The sequence below is a fragment of the Carcharhinus amblyrhynchos genome, chromosome 9, assembly GCF_965287045.1.
Source record: "Carcharhinus amblyrhynchos chromosome 9, sCarAmb.v2.hapA, whole genome shotgun sequence".
Taxonomy (NCBI): Eukaryota; Metazoa; Chordata; class Chondrichthyes; order Carcharhiniformes; family Carcharhinidae; genus Carcharhinus; species Carcharhinus amblyrhynchos.
In genome coordinates, this window is record NC_137332.1 from 53,067,175 (window position 1) to 53,081,450 (window position 14,276).

General features: G+C 38.5%; 2 protein-coding genes across 8 annotated transcripts in view; one reads left to right on the top strand and one right to left on the bottom strand.

Annotated features, from left to right (window-relative positions):
* Positions 1–10,953, top strand: part of firrm (fignl1 interacting regulator of recombination and mitosis) — a 49,871-nt gene extending 38,918 nt beyond the window's left edge. Inside the window, exons 18-24 of one of the 2 annotated variants that reach the window (XM_080195642.1) lie at positions 1,297–1,419; positions 2,592–2,687; positions 4,491–4,604; positions 5,155–5,259; positions 5,717–5,797; positions 9,118–9,240; positions 9,924–10,953. In XM_080195642.1, coding sequence (XP_080051768.1) covers positions 1,297–1,419; positions 2,592–2,687; positions 4,491–4,604; positions 5,155–5,259; positions 5,717–5,797; positions 9,118–9,240; positions 9,924–10,106 — 825 coding nt within the window. In that variant the 3' untranslated portion in view covers positions 10,107–10,953. Of the gene's footprint in view, positions 1–1,296; positions 1,420–2,591; positions 2,688–3,947; positions 4,605–5,154; positions 5,260–5,716; positions 5,798–9,117; positions 9,241–9,923 lie in introns of those variants that run through there. The other variant, XM_080195643.1, reaches the window with a different exon arrangement.
* Positions 10,954–11,152: 199 nt separating this feature from the next.
* scyl3 (SCY1-like, kinase-like 3) overlaps positions 11,153–14,276 on the bottom strand; it is a 29,478-nt gene continuing 26,354 nt past the window's right edge. For all 6 annotated transcript variants that reach the window (XM_080195647.1, XM_080195646.1, XM_080195645.1 and 3 more), the window contains one exon: positions 11,153–13,919. In XM_080195647.1, coding sequence (XP_080051773.1) covers positions 13,866–13,919 — 54 coding nt within the window. In that variant the 3' untranslated portion in view covers positions 11,153–13,865. The remainder of the gene's footprint in view (positions 13,920–14,276) is intronic.

The window sequence follows — 14,276 nt, forward strand, 5'->3', positions numbered from 1 at the left end:
AGGGTTGTGGAGCCAAAGCCCAGCAGGGTTCCAAATGCGCAAAATGAATGCACCCTCTTTTGACAATTGAGGAACTTTATTGGTGTAGTTCTGGAACCTCTTGAGATGCAACCTTGTCTACCAAGCTCTAGAAATAATTGCCAGTCAATGATCCAGAGGAAATAGGACTCAAATGCCCCTCCCAATGGCTCCACCTCTACCCTGTAGCAACATCCCGCACAAAACAAATAATTATATTTGCAATAATAATTTGATTACAAAAGACATACAACTGTCCAATGTTTTGATAATTTTATCCATGTCAATGGATATTTTTACAGTGTCTAGTCAGTGGTTCCTCAATTAAACATGACAAATGTCCATCCTCAAAATAATTAAATAGCAATTGGTTGAGCAGTGTTTGATTGCGTGATGGTTATATTCCTGCATAATGGATGAACCCTTTTCTTTTTAACGTCTTGAGAAAATAGTCAGTGTTTGCAGAATAGGAAGGCACAATGGTTAACACTGCTGTCTCATAGTGCTAAGGACCCAGATTCACTTCCAGCCTTGTGTGACTGTCTGTGTGGAGTTTGCACGTTCTTCCCGTGTCTGCATGGGTTTCCTCTGTGTGCTCCATTTTCCTCCAGCAGTCCAAAGATGTGCTGGTTAGGTGGATTGGCCATGCTAAATTGCCCATTTGTGTCCCAAGATGTGTAGGTTAGGGGGATTAGCGGGACAAATACATGGGGTTGCAAGTATAGGGCAAGTGATGGGCCTGGGTAAGATGTTCTATCGGAGAGTCGGTGCAAGCTCTTGCTGTTTGCTGTTTGTGCCAAAACTCAAAATTTTAGACAGTACAATCGTGCTGTTTAGATCAAATGTTCAAATACATACAAAATGAATTTCCCCTCATCAGTGTTGCCAACCTCTTTTGAGAGAGCATTTGCTTCAGTTTTCAAACATTTCTTAGAGCTATCAATATTTTGTTTGTTAATCCTGCAATAGGAGGGTGGTCTCTCAACCAATCCAACATATTGCAGTAGATGACATCAAGAAGCTAAACTATAATATTATAGCCAAGAATCCAATATTAATGCTACAACTAGCAAGTCACATCTCTACTCTAGTAATGTTTGTTTCTCATAATGGGCATGCATTTTGTTTTCAGTTTCTTGCATCCCATTTATTAGTCTGTGACTGGAAGTTTTTTTTTTACTTAAACCAAAGATGACAGCCAGATATTTTAACTAATTAATAGTTAATTTGGATACTATAGTGGAATTATGTATCAGAAGCTGTTTTGTCTTTTATCAGAATGTTGCCCTTGCTGCTCTGGTAGCTGTGTGTCGTGCCCATGGGGAAACCTTGAACTTGGAGTTACAATTATCAATCACAGAAACACTCTGCCAGATATGGACAGTCCTCACTGTGGAACAGGTGAGGAGGGTAGACAAAATGCAACTAATGTTCTTATCTGTGAAAATCACTATAATACTATATTTCTTGCATTTTATGATAATCTGACCAGGATAATGCAAGTAGTGAGATGTTCCACAATATTCTACTTACCTGTTGGATATACAAACAAGTCCTGATTCAGTTAGACTGGCTTAATGCTATAATCATGCTGATGGCACATGTACTGTTACACCGTTTAAAATACCAAAAGTAATGCAAATATTGAAACCATAATTTTTTAAAGTTAGGATATGCTGTCCTATAACACAGCATATTCCTTCCACTGCACTAAAATCTCATCAGTAACTTTTCTTCTATTTTATTTCTCCATAGTAAGTTCTTGCTCCTGTTCTCTCACAGGTGAATTTCTGCTCTAATTCTTGTGGTTTTCCCTGAGTATGCTTTAATCGTGTACTATTGGCTTCTTCCAAATGCTTTCATACTTGTATGGGGGAAGAATGCTGTGTACAGGAGTCTTCATCTGCCATTTACCCATTTAACTTCGATAAGTTAATGGGGTCTATAATATTATTGAATGTTGTAGAATTCATTTTAACGTTGTTTCCCACAAAACCAGATTGCTACTGTTTTGGAGTGCTTCTGAACTGATCTGAGTTTTGGCCTCCCCTGCTCCCGACCCACTATTGCAACTCAGAAGTTCGGGGAGGGGGAGAAGCCACAACTTGGAGATCATGGGGGAAGTGAGGTTGCATCTGCAGGGAGCAGGGCATTTGGGAAGCACGATCTGCAGCGAGATAGATGAACGAAAGTAGAAATTTAAATTTTTAATTTATATTTTAAAACTTAATTTGTTTAAAAGTTATTTTGTTTACCAATGCAGGAATTTAGCATTGTAGAATATTTCAACTTGGAGGTTATAATGTTTAATATGTTCTTTTCTCAGACAAGGAAAATCCTACAGAACCTAACTACAGCTTTAATATTGATTTCTATGGGAACCAATGTTCAATGTAAAGTGGTGATTTTCAGGAATTCAGTGGAGACCTATATTTTTGTGTCAGCATGATGAAAGCAAAAACTGTATAGGAGTATTGAACATAAATTAACAAGCACAATTATTTCCTGTTGTACACATTGATGATCAATTTTTTTGTCTCTTTATGAATTAAGCTGTCCTTTCCTTCATACAGGTCCTGAGCCAGCACTGTTTTCAGTCGACAGCCACTCTGCTCCTTTCTCTTGTTGCACTGCTAATTCGAGTAGTAGGTACAACATTGATTGTTCAGGTGAGGTTGGTGTTGGGTGAAGTTGCTTTGATTCTTATGAAAAATGACTAAATATGAGAAGCTTGCTATATGGATTTTAGCTTTTGATTGTGGTAGGTGTAGAATTGATTGGGCCGAATGGCCTCCTCCTGCACTGTAGGGATTCTGTGATGATGACAGCATGATGTAGGAGATAATGGGTGGCACAATGGTTAGCACTGCTCCTTCTCAGCACCAGGGTGTTGGGTTCGATTCCAGCCCCGGACGACAGTCTGTGTGGAGCCTGCACGTTCTCCTAGTGTCTGCATGAGTTTCCTCCCACAGTCCAGAGTTGTGCAGGTTGGGTGTCCAAAAATGTGTAGGTTGGATGGATTAGCCATGGGGTTTCAGAGATAGGGTGGATGGGAGGGCCTGGGTGGGATGTTCTTTCGGCGAATCAATGCAGACTCATTGGATCAAATGAACACTTACTGCACTATAATGATTATATGGTTCTAAACTACTACAGAAAGCTAAAGTAGAACATGGAAAACAAAAGCGAAGACACTTCTTCTCCCACTGCTGTCTGTCCTTCCATCAGAGATGGTTTCTCTCCTGAATTTGCTGCTGCTGGGTTAACTATTGAGCCTATCAACAGCAAGCATGGGCAAAAAACAACCAGTGATTGGAGGAGCAGTTCCTTACAGAATCTTTCATTGAATATACCCTCAGTGCGAAGAACAGGTCCATGGGCTAACTGAGGTAAATACACAATTTGGGACTTTTTTCTCTGTTCCTTAAGTAGGTGTCTGTTCTCCTGGAACCAGTTCAAAATGATTCCTTTATTTTCTTTTTGCTGAACTGGCTTTTACGCCCAAGGTTATCCTGGAAATCCCTCTCTCTAGTTTATTTTTGCCTTTAGCCAAACTAGGCACATCTTCCAGTCTTGTTTAGAATTCCTGCAGCGCAGAAAGAGGCCGTGTGACCCACTGAGCCTGCACTGACCCTGAGCAGCTACCATGGCTAATTCACCAAATCTGCACATCTTTGTATTGTGAGAAGAAACCAGATCTCCTGGAGAAAACCATCGCAGACATGGGGAGAATGTGCAACCTCCACACAGTCACCCAAGGCCAGAATTGAACCCAGGTCCCTAGCACTGTGAGACAGCAGTGCTAGCCACAGTGACACCTCCTCACGAACTCAGTGTCTTAAATCTGAGCACGAGCTCCCACCTGTATCCTTGCATGGTGAACGACAGAGATTTGCTGCCACTAACTTGCTGCTCTCTGATTCTTGCAGACTGACACTGTCAGTGATATTTTTAACAAAACATCCCACAGTCCAGTCCTACAGTGGCTTCTGATGGACTCTCCCCTCTCCAAGCTCACCTCTATTTTAGCTTAAAGAGCCAGTTGCAAAACACAACAATCTCATAAAACTTCACATTCGTAACTATTTGGATGGAGAGGTCTTGAGGCAACATCATGATGAGATGTGAGTGTGAGTCTGCATAGTGTGTATGAATGATATATATTTAATATATATATTTGAATGAGAAATTGTCAAATGCTCAGTAGAATATTAGTTGGCTAATTAACTAGCTGTTGGAAAAAAGTTGGTTACTTAAGACCCACAGCTTTCCATGAACTGTTTTTTTTTTGATGAACAATGGTGCAAAATAGGACATGATTTAGTGGTTAAAGGTATGGACATAAATATTAATCAGAGGCTTGATCCACTAGTTTTCTGGTGTGTCTAGCAAAATGTCACATGTTTGTAATGGAGGTTCTGTGCTCTTGAATTTCCTCACTGTAATGATTGATTATCCTATTTGTGGAATAGGTGGTATTATTTCTCAGTTCTCTCCTTCCCTTGAATCCCCCTGATCATGTTCGTCTTGCTGCGCTGGACTTCTTGGGTTCCCTAGGAAAGATAGTTATACCACCAGATGTTCAGGTACTTCAGAATTTTCTTTTAAAAGTATAATAGAAGAGTGTTTGAATAAAGTAGACATTAAAAATGCTTTCACTTCTGTCAACCTGGGAAATGGACCACTTTTTTTCTGGGTTTTGCACCCAATGCCATTATCAGGCACTCCTGTTATAATTTTGGTGAAAACCCCCTACCATAAAAGTCTATTTTTACACAAGAGAGATTACCAATTAAGTGCAAAACTGTTCTGAGTTATGGACTGGCATGCATTAAAACTTAGGTTGAACCTCTGTCAACTCGCATTTTGTCGTGCTTAAGTGTCAATTTTGAATATTCAAAATTTCCATTCAATCCATCTGAAAAGAAAGACTTGTATTTATATACAAGATTTCACAACCAAAAGACATTATAAGCCAGTGAACAACTTTGAGTGTAAATGCTATTGTAATGTAGGAATTTGAGTTGGAGTTTGAGGTGAAAAGCAACATCCTGTCAAATTACTCCAGGAAACATTTTTGTACTTGTCATGTTCGTTTATAAAGTAAATAAGAATTCATCTTTCAATCCCTTGCAGGGCACTGTCCTTCCGAAGCTGCCTTGCCTCTTTGCATCTCTTCTGACTGACAAGTCCTGGCTAATTCTTCAACATGCACTGCAGGGATTTACACTGTTTGCTGAGGTGACAGTTGAGACTTGTGTAGTTATAGTGTTGAATAGTTTGACTGATTATTAAGGTAATTTACTAAACTTTGGATATAATACATTTCCAGAAGCACTAATGGGTACTCCAGGGACAGTATATGTTCATAGATACAGCATCATCTAAGTCTTGCAACTACATGAATGAAATTCTTCAAATTAAATTTTTTCTATCATTAAATTTGAGAAGTTGTCTAAGATTTGGGAATTGCTTGAGAGAGGAAATTTGATGTCCATCCCCATGTTAACAATTTGTATCCTTTGGCTATGAAAAAGTGACTTCTCTGTAAGCTGTCGCCCTATTCCGAATCAGTTAAATATAAACAACCTTGATTAATTTATAAAGCAAGATATGTGGTTTATTTTCCACACGTTTGTTTCTTGTTTTCAACCCTTTAGTCGCAGTGGACTATGAGTAATAAAACTCCTTGTTTCAGGAGACTTGCCATGAGGAAGTGGTTCCTCACAGCCTGGAGTCAGGAGGGACCAAGAACAGAGTTGTAAGCTTCTTGAACAAGGTACACGTAATTTGAGCTAATTCCAATGAAAGTGGATCTCCCTCCTTAAATTTTACAGTCGTTTCATGATAAAACTTATTCTTGAGATGAGAGTGTTACTTCCCTCTAGCTTATTATTTTTCTCATGGTATTTCCACTAACAAAATAAACTTCTCAAAGGATGAAGGGTTTAATGTTTAAACACATTTGTTGTTTTGGGTTATATGTATATTTAATTAGCTATAAAACAGCCCAATATTTACTTCATAAACAACCTTGGCAGATATTGCCCAAAATGTTTTCCTTGTGGTTTACAGCAATTATATGAAATGAAATTTAATTCTGTAAAATGTCGCTGGATTCCGGGGACGTGCCGGAAGATTGGAAAACGGCTAATGTTACGCCGTTGTTTAAGAAGGGTGGCAGGCAAAAGGCAGGGAATTATAGGCCGGTTAGTTTAACGTCCGTTGTCGGTAAAATGTTAGAATCCGTCATCAAGGAGGAAATAGCGAGGCATCTTGAAGGGAATTGCTTGATAGAGCAGACGCAGCACGGTTTCGTTAAGGGGAAGTCGTGTCTGACAAATTTATTGGAGTTCTATGAGGATGTGTCTAGGGCGGTGGATAGAGGAAAGCCGATGGATGTGGTCTGTCTTGATTTTCAGAAGGCGTTTGACAAGGTACCTCACGACGTTATTGCAGAAGGTAAGGGGGCATGGAGTTGGGGGTAGGGTGTTAGCGTGAATAGAGGATTGGTTGTCAAATAGGAGGCAGAGAGTGGGGGTTAATGGGTGCTATTTGGATTGGCGGTTGGTGACTAGTAGAGTGCCCCAGGGGTCGGTGCTGGGGCCTCAGCTATTTACCATTTATATAGATGATCTGGAGGAGGGAACCGAGTGTATGGTGTCGAAATTTGCTGATGACACCAAGATTGGTGGAATGGCAAATTGCGCAGAGGGTGTGGAGAGTCTGCAGAAGGATCTAGATAGGCTGGGCGAAAGGGCCAGGAACTGGCAAATGGAATTTAATGTTGGCAAGTGCGAGGTGGTCCACTTTGGTAGGAATAATGGTAGGAAGGACTATTACTTACGGGGCGAAAAATTGCAGCAGGCGACGGTGCAGAGGGACCTCGGGGTCCTTGTGCATGAGTCGCAAAAACCCAGCCTGCAGGTGGTCAGGAAGGCGAATGGGATGCTGGCCTTCATAGCGAAGGGGATTGAATATAAAAGTAGGGAGGTCTTGCTGCAGCTATATAGGGCACTGGTGAGGCCGCAGCTGGAGTACTGTGTGCAGTTTTGGTCGCCGCACTTACGCAAGGATATTTTGGCCTTGGAGGGAGTGCAGAGGAGGTTTACTAGGCTGATACCGGAGTTGAGGGGGTTGAGCTATGAGGAGAGGCTGAATAAACTAGCTTGTACTCGTTAGAGTTTAGAAGAATGAGGGGAGATCTCATTGAGACGTATAAGATGATGAATGGGTTGGATAGGATAGAGATGGAGAGACTCTTCCCACTCAGAAAGGACAGTAGGACTAGGGGGCACAGCCTCAAGATAAAGGGGGGGCGGTTTAGAACGGAGTTGAGGAGGAACTTCTTCACTCAAAGGGTGGTGAATTTCTGGAATTCTCTGCCCGTTGAAGTGGTGGAGGCTGCCTCGCTAAATATTTTTAAGACGCGGGTTGATGGGTTTTTGATAAGAGAGGGGATTAAGGGTTATGGGGAGAGGGCGGGAATGTGGAACTGAGCCACAACAGATCAGCCATGATCTTATTGAATGGCGGGGCAGGCTCGAAGGGCTAGATGGCCTACTCCTGCTCCTATTTCTTATGTTCTTAAAAGCCTACGTCCTAGATTCAATGCATGCAACTAGCTACACTGCTTGTAAAATTGGCCTGTTAGGTTGGAGATATAACTGACTTGGATTAAGGCATGGACCAAACATATGCTTACTAAATTTGCTAATGATACAAAGATAGGTAGGAAAATAAATTGTGAGGAGAACATAAATAATCTATATTTATATAGATTAATAGATTCTATATAGATTAAGTAAATGGGCAAAGAATTGATAGATGGGGCATAAGTGGAATAATGTGAACTCATCCTTTTTGGCAGGAATAGAAAAGTAACATATTATTTAAATGGAGAAAGATAGCATACTGTGCAGTTAGTGGGTTCTGGATGCCCTGGTACACAAACCACAAAAAGTTAGTTTGCAACTTGATTAGGTGGGCAAATGGAATGCTGGCATTTATTGCAAGAGTAATGGAATATTAAAGTCTGGAAGTTTTGTCACAGTTGTATAAGAAGTTGGTAAGATCACATCTAGAGTAATTTACAGTTTTGGTTTATTTGACAAAGAATGTAATGAAATCCAATTCAAAGAAAGCTCACCTGATTCCTGGAATGAAGTGGTTATCTTATAAGGAAAGGTTGGACCTGTATCCAGTGGATTTTAGAAAAATGAGATAATCTTTTTGAAACATAGAAGATTCTGAGGGGGACTTGACAGGGTGGATACTGAAAGGATGTTTCCTCTTGTGCGAGAGACTAGAACTAAGAGACGCAGTTTTAAAAATAAGGGGTTTCCAATTTAAAATAGTGATGATGAGAAATCTTAGTGTGGTTCGTCTGTAGAATTTTCTTCCTCAGAGAGCATTGGAGGCAGGTTCATTAAATATTTTTAAGGTTGTGTTTGATGGATTCTTGATGGTTAAGGGAGTCCAGGCTAGACAAATTGGAGAGGAGGCTTGAGGGGCCGTATGATCTACTCCCAATTTGCATGTTCCTATGAAATCAGTTGCTGAGATGTTTTTAAATATGTCTGCCTATAAAATAGGATTATCAGTTTGCATTGTCATGATTACTATACATCTTGTATTATTTCCAAAGTTATGTGGCACCTTAAAAAACATGAAAATATAATGGAATGTAAAATCTGTTAAGATTGGACTTGAAATTTCCTTCCATTTGAACGGTCTAAACCTGTTTGCCACCTTCCACTTCGCCAACTTTGGAAAGTAACGTTTATGGTCAAGGTTGCAAGGTTGTGACTTAATTAGTTGGAAGAATAGATTCTTAGAGTAATAATGTCCCTATTTTAATTAATTTCATCTCGTGTTTGTTAGAAAATATAGCAAGACACCAAGTCAAACCAGAAATTCTGGTGAGTTTGCTATGCATTTCTGGAATTTTAGTTTGATCTTCCACAAATATACATCCATCTAAAATTTCAGATTGTCTGGTGTTTTTTATATTAACTTTCTGTAGAAAATATCTGCTTCCCCCATGTATCTTTGGTAAAGGCCCCCTCCAGGAATATATATTTTGTTTTATTTTTGCAGGTGATCACAACAGTTGAGTGCAAGGAGTTGCAAGTGGAGAAGTTAAAACAAGAAAATACTATACTGGACGCACATTTTACTACCCTAAACCTATGTGTGGCGAATGACCCTGTTGTAATGCAGGTATATATTAAAATAATTTCCTACCCTCCTCCTGACCATATTGACTCCTGGCTCACCACTTAACTACAGGTGGTGGCCATTATTTATATGCAAGTTTTGACAGACTCTTTGACAATGGAAAGCAACACAATTGAGTCCAATCTATCCTAGCACAACTACTACATGCATGTTTCCAAATAAGTTGCAGATGGCTTTTGGGAGCAGATACCTTGACCCACTTCCATTCATTAACTCAAAACTAGTTCTGTCCATGTCACTGCCCTGAATGAGATCACAAACTATTTTAATATTTCCTATTTACAAATATGAAGCTTGTTTCATTCTTGGAAATATTTACAGGTCTGGTGTCAACTTGGGTATTAAATATGCTATTGTAACAAGTGGAGACAGCAGTTAAGGAAAATCAGTCACCTCCAGCAAGTGCCAATGGCTTCTGCTAGGCTGGAGGTAAAAAATGAATGAATAGCTGGAGGGAGGTTGTGGACTCAATTCATGAAAGGCAGAGGGGCTAAATCCTTGAAATGGCCAGTAGCACCCACTGCCTAATTACACCACAGTACAAATGTCAAAAAATAACCATGTGCAGTTCATTCACTTCTCTGCCTTTAAAAAGGCATTAAGAACTGGTGATAGTTGAAGAAATTGTTGCTAGCATGAGTTTTCTACCCATTTTCATTTTTTAGCCTACTGCTAAGCGTGCTCGATTGGAACAGTGTGAAGAGGACTATGAGTCAGCATTGCAAACAGCAGAGAATGCTCTTAAAATACTGCAGACCTTGATGCAACAAAGACCAACACCAGAAACTGTAATGGCCCGTTTACAAACTCTACAGACAACAATCATAGCTTTGAACACTGGACGGTAATATGGCATAAAACTATATGAAGAAATTACATCTTCTTGCAGAGGAGGAATACATGTCATTACTGCTGACTGTTTCCATTATACAGCAATGGCCAGTCAACTTTTTATCTTTGGAATAGATAAGAATTGCATGTAGTTAATGCACTACATGTGCCTAATGTTCTCGGGTTGATTTGCATCAAATTAACCAAATGTAAATAATGTATTTGCTGCTCACCAATATTATTTAAAGGTTCAAATTGTTTCAAGATACAGATTTTAATAGTTTTTTTTTCAAGCGATAACTTTCTGCAACAGTAGTTTTGTGAGAGCTAAAACAGAGTAGCATTATCCACCTTGAACTTGTCAGGTAAATAATCAGGCAGCCAATTGACCTTGAAGTGTGATGCTCAGATTGATCAAGCATGGTAACCAACAACTATGACTGCAGTGCTCAATTCTCAAATCAGTTCAGAGTTTGATAGCTGACAGTTAAGATTACCCAAGTGAGGGTTTTTACATCTGTGCAAGTTGTATTAACATTTCTGACCAAAGGGCCACACTGCCCTGTCTTTTACATCTGCAATTCCACCAATGCAACTGTGACATTTTCCCAAAAGAAGTGGAAGGAGTTCCAGTAGAACACAGTTCTGCTTCGTTATTTGCTCTTACTGGACAGTACTGAATCTCAGTTCAACATTTCACAACTGAGTGGGCTGTTAACAAAAGTCAGTTGACAGATACAGTAACAGATACACAAAGCAGATATGAGCTACATGTACTACTATAGATTCTCATCTTGTGCATCTTCCTTGGTGGGTCAGCCAACAAAGAGCAAGAGGCTGGATCATTAGTATCCTACAACAAAGGATTGATTTTAAAATTGAAAATAAGTATCAAGATTTTGTTCGATGTGCTCTTGATTGTAATTAAGTACAAAACCACTGATTGTTAGAATGTTAAATGTAAGCAGTTGATTTTTCAAATAGATCTTTATTAATTGTATAAAAATTAATACATCTCAACCCAATAAATTTTACAATTCTTTTATAATAGCAGTTTAATTTCTCTGAATCCACTATCAAAATGTTAAATAAATCAGTTGGCTGAATAACCTGAACTTAGTCTCAGTAAATTGCTGTGAAAATAGTAGCGTGCCAAATATACATAAATTACTTCTGTTGAGAAGACCTCTAATTGCATCAAATGCTGCTGTATATAAAATTAAATCAGTTTAAAGGCCCTTTGACCCGATTTACAAGCTCTGCACTGCCTATTGACAAGAACATCCAGATTATCTTGTGTTAGCAATTGAGCCTCATTTGTAAAGTTTAAACGACCAGATCATCTGGGAGAAAAGATACTGCTCAATGTTACAGAGCTGGATCAGGTATGGCTTTTGTGAATAAGCCAGAAATATTTATCTGCTGATTGTATCATCACACGTAGTGCAAAGCTTACTGTAGCATAAACAGGTTCTGCACTAATACAAATCCAATTGAGTTTGGAATTTGTAACTGATGTTTAAATTGTATTTCAACAGAAGTTAGAACTGTCCCTCAGTTCTTTTTATCAATGGACCCAAGGAGTTTCAGTCCCAAGTCTTCAATATTTGGTGGTGGGCTGGTTGAATCCTGCAATTACCAAACCATGGAGAAATCAATAATTTCATGCCTTTCACTTGTGGGGTTTGCATATAGGATTGGGTATTATAAATTGTATATTGTTGTTTGAACTATTTATTGGGAAAGTAAGGTGTATTTTCATTAATTCTGCATAGAATAGTAAATTGTAAAGGCAAAGCTCTAAGTCTAAGCTGCTGAAAGGTTAAGGGATAAAAATCTTAATTTTTGTCCTGTGATAATAGTGCGAAGACAGGAGCAATTCAACCTCAAGCACCCAATAGCAGCATCAAATACAGCACTGCTTGATAATAGAAGCAATGCTCCAGTCTATAATGTGCTTCATTCCCCAGTGTCAAAGGTAATTGTAACCTTTGTTTCTTAAACCAAATATCTTGTCCACAAGTGATTTCATCACTATTGAATTATTTTGCAATATGTACACATTTGCAGTAACTAGTTTGTCTATGAAATTTGTCAGAAAGTAGGGAAAGTCTAATCCAGAATGGAAGATCCATGTTTTAATTTATTGTTCCATTAAAATTTGTGCTGCCATTCCAATAAAATTTTAACACCAAGTTATTCATTCCACATAGTGGATTCCTCTCTCATATGCAGCTAAATGCTTAGAATTTATTTTTGGCTGCTAGATACTAAACTAGCTTGGCTCATGCACCTATAAAAGCAGACCTGTAGTTTAAAATCTCTTGGCAACTAAAAGCAGACGTTTCCATGGGAAAACATTTTTCCTCCACTACTCAAATTCATACATTTGTCTGTTCACCATTCATATTCAGAAAATACAATCAAATATTCATTTAGAACTATTTATTTGCTCAGTGTAGTTCCCAAATCAAAATAATAAATAGTTGCAATTAAGTATAATCACTAAAATTTCCATCAATACTTCAACACCCGGTTATGAAAATTGCAAAATGTATCAGGCTTCCAAATTAAGCTCTTGATTTAAATATTCTATTTGGTATTTTGAATGAAAACATCTACATAGGTCTGAAGCAAGTATTTTAAAATCTTTACTGATCTAGCAATTTCAATAGTGTCATTAAAAGGTTAGAGTTGTGTGTTTAGATGTACATGACACTAAAATAATTACTGGCCATCATGTAGCAGATATTTGCAGGGTAGGACATTTTGGCCTTGCTGCACCTCAAGGATCTAACTGCAACATTTTCCTCCATCTTTCAGTATCCCTATTATATCATGACAAGAGCTGATACTTGTATATGTTGCAGCTCAAAACACCAACTGTTATTTTTATGGGGAAAAGCAATTATTACTCAAACCTCTGATTGCCTCCAATAGGGAGGCACAGCAATCCTTACACTTACCAACTTAAACAGATAATATGGAGTTCCTAAGGTAGGGTCTTGCTCCATGTTAATATAAATGTCTCAGAAACATTTGACATTAAATTTGTAAAGTGAGTGTACCATTGAATGTCTGCATGGTGACTTCAATTTTACATTAACAGTAAAGCTGATGTGGCTCCTAAACAAGTTTAACTCCTCCAGGGAATCTCACTCTACCCTAGTATTGGGTGGGATTGGGCTTAGGTTGTACTTGCGTTGAAGCACAAGCAAATTTGCTGTTATATTTTGTGTAACTGTACACAAATAGTAATAATCCTGAATCTGGAGTACTTAACATTTCATTGGAGAATCTTGCAATGAATTTATCCTACGGATTCAAATGCAAGCGACAGAAGAACCATCACCAGTACACTTTTCCTCCAGATAACATTTAAGATGGTTACAAAAAAGTCAATTTCTAAATAAAGCATTTCTGGTACTCAGTACAGTAAACATCACTCAGATGACTGTTATCACAGTAAACACTAACAAGAAAAAGAACAGCTGTTGGTGCTGTGTAGTTCCTAGCTTATCCCTCTGTGGATACTCTTTAAAAATTGTCCTTTCAGATATTTATAGATATATTAAAATACCACCATCTTTATTATTCTTTATTCCAGCCAGCTATCCTTGATGTCTAGAACAAACCAGTCAGCAATAATCTTGAAAAGATGTAGTCAAAGGATAGTATAGGAGCAGGGTGTTTTGAGGTTTGCATTTGGAACATGCATCTAAATCAAAGACATTGATCTTCATTTATGAAATTGTTTTGGGACAATTTCTTTTACTCTACCAACTATTGTCCTCCCAGTTCAGGTCATTCTCCCAGCCTTCTGTTTCCATCTGAAAAAGACAAAACTTTTAGTAAATGTTTACGATAACCACTTAATACAATCTCTTGTACTGCCTGAAACAACCTGGTTTATAAAGAGGTCAGAAGACTTGAGAAATCAGATGTGCCGGGCAGTGATGCAGTGCTTCCTGCATTCATTATTTTTGCATTTTACATTTGTTGCAAAGCTCAAAGATTGTAAAATAAGTTCCATTATTTTGTATCTGCAGCATTGAAAAAAATTTTGCTGTCGATGTGCTAGCTGCCTGTGGTGCTTCTACCTTTCTTGCCATCAGCAATATTGCATATTCATAAGTCTTGATAAAGCCTTTCCAGAGATGCATGATAGTTATCTTGGTAAAGAGGGA